Raw genomic sequence first — 7,751 nt, 5'->3', positions numbered from 1 at the left:
CCACCAATTGTGCAAGTCCTCCCACTTAAAAAGATGAGAGAGGCCTGTAAAAATCCAGAAAATCACATTGTAGGATTTTTAATTAATGTGTTTGCAAATTATGGTGGAAAATAAGTATTTGGTCAATAACAAAAGTTTATCTCAATACTTTGTTATATACCCTTTGTTGGCAATGACAGAGGTCAAACGTTTTCTGTAAGTCTTCACAAGGTTTTCACACACTGTTGCTGGTATTTTGGCCCATTCCTCCATGCAGATCTCCTCTAGAGCAGTGATGTTTTGGGGCTGTTGCTGGGCAACACAGACTTTCAACTCCCTCCAAAGATTTTCTATGGGGTTGAGATCTGGAGACTGGCTAGGCCACTCCAGAACCTTGAAATGCTTCTTAAGAAGCCACACCTTCGTTGCCCGGGCGGTGTGTTTGGGATCATTGTCATGCTGAAAGACCCAGCCACGTTTCATCTTCAATGCCCTTGCTGATGGAAGGAGGTTTTCACTCAAAATCTCACGATACATGGCCCCATTCATTCTTTCCTTTACACGGATCAGTCGTCCTGGTCCCTTTGCAGAAAAACAGCCCCAAAGCATGATGTTTCAACCCCAATGCTTCACAGTAGGTATGGTGTTCTTTGGATGCAACTCAGCATTCTTTGTCCTCCAAACACGACGAGTTGAGTTTTTACCAAAAAGTTATATTTTGGTTTCACCTGACCATATGACATTCTCCCAATCTTCTTCTGGATCATCCAAATGCTCTCGAGCAAACGCAAACTTCAGACGGGCCTGGACGTGTACTGGCTTAAGCAGGGGGACATGTCTGGCACTGCAGGATTTGTGTCCCTGGCAGCGTAGTGTGTTACTGATGGTAGGCTTTGTTACTTTGGTCCCAGCTCTCTGCAGGTCATTCACTAGGTCCCGTTCTTGTGATCAGTTTGACCCCACGGGGTGAGATCTTGCGTGGAGCCCCAGATCGAAGGAGATTATCAGTGGTCTTGTATGTCTTCCATTTCCTAATAATTGCTCCCACAGTTGATTTCTTCAAACCAAGCTGCTTACCTATTGCAGATTCAGTCTTCCCAGCCTGGTGCAGGTCTACAATTTGGTTTCTGGTGTCCTTTGACAGCTCTTTGGTCTTGGCCATAGTGGAGTTTGGAGTGTGACTGTTTGAGGTTGTGGACAGGTGTCTTTTATACTGTTAACAAGTTCAAACAGGTGTCATTAATACAGGTAACGAGTGGAGGACAGAGGAGCATCTTAAAGAAGAAGTTACAGGTCTGTGAGAGCCCAAAATCTTGCTTGTTTGTAGGTGACCAAATACTTATTTTCCACCATAATTTGCAAATAAATTCATTAAAAATCCTACAATGTGATTTTCTGGATTTTTTTCTCATTTTGTCTGTCATAGTTGAAGTGTACCTATGATGAAAATTACAGGCCTCTCTCATCTTTTTAAGTGGGAGTACTTGCACAATTGGTGGCTACCTAAATACTTTTTTGCCCCACTGTACATTGTGGATGGACGCTTCTCCCTGTCACGGATGTCATGGTTGCCCTTAGTTTGAAGATGTAATCCGGAGACAGGTGTTTTCTCCTCCTCCTTAGGTATCATACTCTAATTACCCTGTTTTCAAAACTCAGACCTCCAGAAAGTGGAGAGCCACACTTTTGCATTTCTACTACGTGATATTTTTTTTTAAACAGGTATTAAACTTGGATTAGCTATACATACTGACCAGCTCAGGCAGAAGTGGGCTATATGGCAGACCAATCCGAACTCATCTCTCGGCATGTCCAGCCCACTCGTTATCTCAGCCAATCATGGCTAGCGGGAAGGTTGCTCACTTTTTCTGTGGCTAAACCAACTAGGCTCATAATTTAACAATTTTATTAATATTTACTGATGGCATACAAGAGTTGGCATTTTCCTCTCATGCGGCCTCAACTCAACAGTGCTTGCCACTAGGCAAAATATGTGCTTTGAAACAAAACACAGGTAGGCTACAGTTTGTTAACACGATCTGCTCTGAAATTCGCTCACTGTACATAATTCGAAACAACACTGTACATAACAAAGAAGATCTAAATGCATATTCCCATGAAACTAATTGAGATCAAATGGTTTGCATGCAGATGCTGCATGGATATTTCACCTGTAAACCTTTAAGAATTATCTTTCATGATTGACAGTGAGAAATGTGTGTGTAAAATGTGTGCGTAAAGTGAAAGTAAAAATAAACACATGTGCAGAACATGATGCAGATCTTTACTGGAGCAGGACGGGGGCAGAACGCGGCGGTTACCTACGGATATGCAGCCTCAGCCTTGTTTCTATGGAACCATGCTGAAAGGTTGCCTTTAATGGGCAAGCTACGTAAACAGAAATGATACCGTATATCTGTCTTTAAACTATGGGCACCTTCGATAGATAACTAGCAGAAATAGTTTGGTGCTTCTGTTTTTCATCACTGTTTTTTTGGACAAATCACGACTTCGCAGCTGTTCGCGTCATTCAAATTTCGGAAGCGGAGGGGAAATTCGGTCCATGGACTTGGCCGTAACTTTGAAACGGAGAGGGTGGAACTCAAACGTAACACTTGTTACTGCATTAATTTTGTTACGCACTTCTACAATGTATCAACAATAGGCACATTATGCATCACGATTCTTGACGTAGGCGCTTCTTTATGTGACCTGATTTACCGATATGCTACTAAAGTTCTGTAGTTCTCATGGACTTCTCGTGAATTTAGTCTAATGTAGTAGGCATTAGACAGTAAACGGGTTTTAAATAAACATTCTTAAATCAACAAACAAATCATAAGACGCAACATGGCTTTTGCCATTCCTATGGTTATAGTTACACTGTTTTGGGGATTTGTTGGAGGGGTGGTACCATGGTTTATTCCGAAGGGACCAAACAGAGGGTGAGTATTGCGGGACAGAATTCATTTTCTACTGTGCAGGAAATGTGAAAGAGATGAGCATGAAAGATATTCCTGGCTGTCGGATTTTGTTTATCGATATTATATCACAAAAAAAGTTCATGAAATGTATAATCAAATTACGTTTTTGTTATGGCCCACTCTTTGATGGTGTGGCTTTAAACTTTAGAAAAATAACATATTTATTCCATTGCATTACTGTATGAATGGCCATATCTGCTTCTCACAGGGTCGTCATTACCATGCTAGTATTGACTGCAGTTTGCTACTACTTGTTGTAAGTATCACGATTTTTTTTTATCCCTTGTGAAATGTATAGATGTTTTGCTATACAGCACAGGCTTCATTCAACTTGTTTGTTCTTTTTTTTTATCGACAGAGCAGTGTAGTCACGTGGGTCGCGCGTCAGCCAGGCTAGTGACCTCTGAGCTAGCTAGTGACAGGCAAACACACATACCTATTTATTAACAACATTTAAGGAAGTTTATTTTAAAATTATTCATAAATATTATCCTGCCAACCACTATATGTAGAAAAAAAATAAAAAAATAAACATGCATTCAAATTGTACTTTTTGTAATGACCATCCAGAAACAGTGTTGCATCTTTTTTGGCATTGTATTCATTTTTTTAACCTTTATTTTACTAGGCAAGTCAGTTAAGAACAAATTCTTATTTTCAATGACGGCCTAGGAACAGTGGGTTAACTGCCTGTTCAGGGGTAGAACAACAGATACCTTGTCAGCTCGGGGTTTTGAACTTGCAACCTTCCGGTTACTAGTCCTCTAACCACTAGGCTACCCTGTGGCAATACATCAGTAGATTTATAATTGTACACATTTATGAAGATTTTACACTATTATGGAGAGATGTACTACTTATGATATAAATAAGTTGAAACAATTTTATGTAATTAATTTCGTTATTCTTTTGGCCAAATTTCATATTCACAAATGTAATTTACAAACAAAACACCACATTTTCTTACCTTGCAAAAATAAATTGAACTATATTTTAAGACAATTACATACTCTGCTAACAAAAAAGCTGTTGTGATGAAGGAATGTGATATTGTACCCCCTAACCCCGCCCCTAGCCCAAATGTCCTTTGTATATTATTTATATATACTTGTGTTCCTCATGTACTTTTTGTATTGATTTGTTGTTAATGAAAATATATATTAAAAAATTAAAAACATTGTGACATCCATGCATAGGTACTATATTGTTCCACTGGTAGGGGGCAGTAAATACAAGGCATCGTGTGCATTTATTGGTTCCTTAGCTCTGCCAAGAATGTGAAAGAAACAGAATACCCTTTTGTATTTAAGTGTGTGAGAAACCAGTGTGATTCACACGAGGATCAAATTGGTGAACTTTGACCTGAAAAACTGGGAGAAGTTGCAAGGAGCTCAATAAGCCACGTCTTTGTTACAAATCCACTGTCTTTAATTGGGGCTCTGTTCAAGTATTTATGAATCTTCTGTTCACTTTGTCTATTTAGCCTGTATTCACATTTTACAGATAGCACCACTTAAAGGGGCAATCTGCAGTTCAAACTATTGACAAAGCGGTCAGTCCACCACTGTTTCTGTAAACAGCTGAGGGACGGGGCTAGAGAAATGTAACCACGCTCAAATTAATAGACAGCTATGGATACAAGATATAAAAAGTATCTTTTTAATCATGTTTTGAGGCTATATATTGTTTATTTACAATTAAATTGTTTTCAAACAACAGAGGAAAACAAGCTTATTTTGGGTTCTGGGTTAGAAAGTTAAACAAAGCTTGTGAGGCAATTCTAAGTTATATTCTTCAAGAATCAATGGCTATATATCATCAATTTAAAAGTGGGAAAAAAGGATTGCAGATTTTCCCTTCAAACTATGTTGCCTAATGAAACCACTCTTGCCAGTTATCAGTGTTTAATGGATAAGGTATAGGTATCTGTGCTTCAGAACAAATACCAGAGAGTGGGCTATTAGTTGCTGCCAAATATGACAGCTGGCCTGATTATAGCACAGTCAGATCCATCCAGGCGGACCCAGGAAACAGTCAAAACAAACAGCAAACAGTTACTTGGATTGTCTGCTGCATCTATTTACATAGCAACTCTTTTTGATAAATATTGAGCTTGTGGAGAAGCCTATGCCTGTGTGTTACTGAGCCGTTGTGTTAATGAACCAGCTGACGACAGTAGTTGGCCACAACATTGAAAGCAAATGTACAAAACAAGCACAGTGCATTGTCTCCTCAGTAAAATGTTGGGAATTCATGATGGAGAGAGGTTTGCTGAACAACTCCTTCTTTGTTCTCAATAAACTGTATTTCATTGATCACTCCACAGTACATACTGTTATTGTACGTTGCATCATTTCGTTTCTTTTTTTACATCATTGGATCTAAAAAACAAAACAATCCACATTCTGGCTTTGTTCAAATTAAAGATGAATTCAACACAAATATGATAAGAGTGCTTGAAGCAGATGAGGAGAGTGCACAATGAATATGCTAATTGAAAGGCTATCATAATGTTGTTTTTCTCGTCCCTGTTCTTTCACAGCTGGTTGATAGCCATTCTCTCCCAGCTGAATCCACTGTTTGGACCTGCTTTGAGTAATGACACTATTTGGTATCTGCAATTCCACTGGCGCTGACTCTGCCCTCAATGACTGAGAAAGGCCCAGGAGGACCAAGGACGAAAGCATCATAAACCTGTCCATTTAGCTTTTTTTAACTTTATATCTGACTCTTGGTTTACCTAAGATAATGGTAATAAATATACTGAAATAGCTTGCAAGATGGAATTCATGATAGCCTGTAAAACGGTAACCAACATCTAGGGAAGCTATATCTATGTAGGAATTTGAAAATGAGGGGACAAGTGGTTGAGGTACACAAAGCACATTGAGTGAAAGTGATTGTTTTATTTCTTACTGCTGAGTAATAGCCTCTTCTATTGATAGAGGGGGGGGGGCTGGCAGGCATGTGGCCGGGGAGCACAGGCAGATCTAAGTCCTCCAGACTTTCCCACAAGGACCTGAGCTCAGACCCTCCCACCAATGGAATCCTTGGCTTTGCTTATAGTTATGTTATTAACCACACAGTTACTAAGTGTTTTAGGTTAAATACGAATGTATGACATAGGATATTCAGCGATGATTGGATTCACATTCCCTTGCTCATCCTATCAGCTTTTAAGTGTTTCTCAAAACTCATGTGTTGTTTATTTATCTCACCCAACTTGTCTGTTACAATTAATATTTGAAGGTGCCTCAAAATCACCTTTGTGATTTTGTACTGTATGTACATTTTTTGGGGACACAATGTGCCCAAGCATTTCCTGTACAGGCAGTAATGTTGACTAAATGAGTTAACCTAGTCTGTATGTTCCATGTTTATCTTGCCCTGGACAATTTTTTCCAACATAGTAACAATGTCAAATCACAGAACATAACAAATAGCATTATGGCAGATCTAATCAAAGATGGTATTTGTAAACCCTAATGACTTGAGTTTCATGCTTGCACCAAGCAAGTGTAAGCTAGAGCCTTTGGAAATACAGTGGGGCAAAGAAGTATTTAGTTAGCCACCAATTGTGCAAGTTCTCCCACTTAAAAAGATGAGAGAGGCCTGTAATTTATCATAGGTACACTTCAACTATGACAGACAAAATGAGAAAAAAAATCCAGAAAATCACATTGTAGGATTTTTAATGAATTTATTTGCAAATTATGGTGGAAAATAAGTATTTGGTCAATAACAAAAGTTTATCTCAATACTTTGTTATATACCCTTTGTTGGCAATGACAGAGGTCAAATGTTTTCTGTAAGTCTTCACAAGGTTTTCACACACTGTTGCTGGTATTTTGGCCCATTCCTCCATGCAGATCTCCTCTAGAGCAGTGATGTTTTGGGGCTGTTGCTAGGCAACACAGACTTTCAACTCCCTCCAAATATTTTCTATGGGGTTGAGATCTGGAGACTGGCTAGGCCACTCCAGGACCTTGAAATGCTTCTTACGAAGCCACTCCTTCGTTGCCCGGGCGGTGTGTTTGGGATCATTGTCATGCTGAAAGACCCAGCCACATTTCATCTTCAATGCCCTTGCTGATGGAAGGAGGTTTTCACTCAAAATCTCACGATTACATGGCACCATTCATTCTTTCCTTTACATGGATCAGTCGTCCTGGTCCCTTTGCAGAAAAACAGCCCCAAAGCATGATGTTTCCACCCCCATGCCTCACAGTAGGTATGGTGTTCTTTGGATGCAAATTAGCATTCTTTGTCCTCCAAACACAACTAGTTGTTACCAAAAAGTTATATTTTGGTTTCATCTGACCATATGACATTCTCCCAATCTCCTTCTGGATCATCCAAATGCTCTCTAGCAAACTTCAGACGGGCCTGGACATGTACTGGCTTAAGCAGGGGGACACGTCTGGCACTGCAGGATTTGAGTCCCTGGCGGCGTAGTGTGTTATTGATGGTAGGCTTTGTTACTTTGGTCCCAGCTCTCTGCAGGTCATTCACTAGGTCCCCCCGTATGGTTCTGGGATTTTTGCTCACCGTTCTTGTGATCATTTTGATCCCCACGGGGTGAGATCTTGCGTGGAGCCCCAGATCGAGGGAGATTATCAGTGGTCTTGTATGTCTTCCATTTTCTAATAATTGCTCCCACAGTTGATTTCTTCAAACCAAGCTGCTTACCTATTGCAGATTCAGTCTTCCCAGCCTGGTGCAGGTCTACAATTTTGTTTCTGGTGTCCTTTGACAGCTCTTTGGTCTTGGCCATAGTGGAGTTTGGAG

At 39.9% G+C, this 7,751-nt stretch overlaps 1 protein-coding gene across 1 annotated transcript; it reads left to right on the top strand.

Annotated features, from left to right (window-relative positions):
• The first annotated feature begins 2,216 nt into the window (after positions 1 to 2,216).
• LOC135550994 (V-type proton ATPase subunit e 1-like) lies at positions 2,217 to 6,677 on the top strand. Its single transcript, XM_064982341.1, has 3 exons — positions 2,217 to 2,924; positions 3,172 to 3,219; positions 5,506 to 6,677. Exons 1-3 carry the CDS (start codon positions 2,830 to 2,832, stop codon positions 5,597 to 5,599), a joined length of 237 nt encoding a protein of 78 aa, XP_064838413.1. The 5' UTR covers positions 2,217 to 2,829; the 3' UTR covers positions 5,600 to 6,677.
• The last annotated feature ends 1,074 nt before the right edge of the window (positions 6,678 to 7,751 follow it).

This window comes from Oncorhynchus masou, chromosome 12 (genome assembly GCF_036934945.1).
Source record: "Oncorhynchus masou masou isolate Uvic2021 chromosome 12, UVic_Omas_1.1, whole genome shotgun sequence".
Classification (NCBI taxonomy): Eukaryota; Metazoa; Chordata; class Actinopteri; order Salmoniformes; family Salmonidae; genus Oncorhynchus; species Oncorhynchus masou.
Note: the sequence above shows the minus strand (reverse complement) of the source record. Positions and strands in the feature narration are given on the sequence as shown.

What these genes read in the sequence shown, in the direction of transcription:
- LOC135550994 (XM_064982341.1), top strand. Translation starts at nt 2,830, where the DNA reads ATGGCTTTTGCCATTCCTATGGTTATAGTTACACTGTTTTGGGGATTT. An exon ending in CCGAAGGGACCAAACAGAGG is followed by an intron (nt 2,925 to 3,171) that starts GTGAGTATTGCG and finishes TGCTTCTCACAG; the next exon opens with GGTCGTCATTACCATGCTAG. An exon ending in GCAGTTTGCTACTACTTGTT is followed by an intron (nt 3,220 to 5,505) that starts GTAAGTATCACG and finishes GTTCTTTCACAG; the next exon opens with CTGGTTGATAGCCATTCTCT.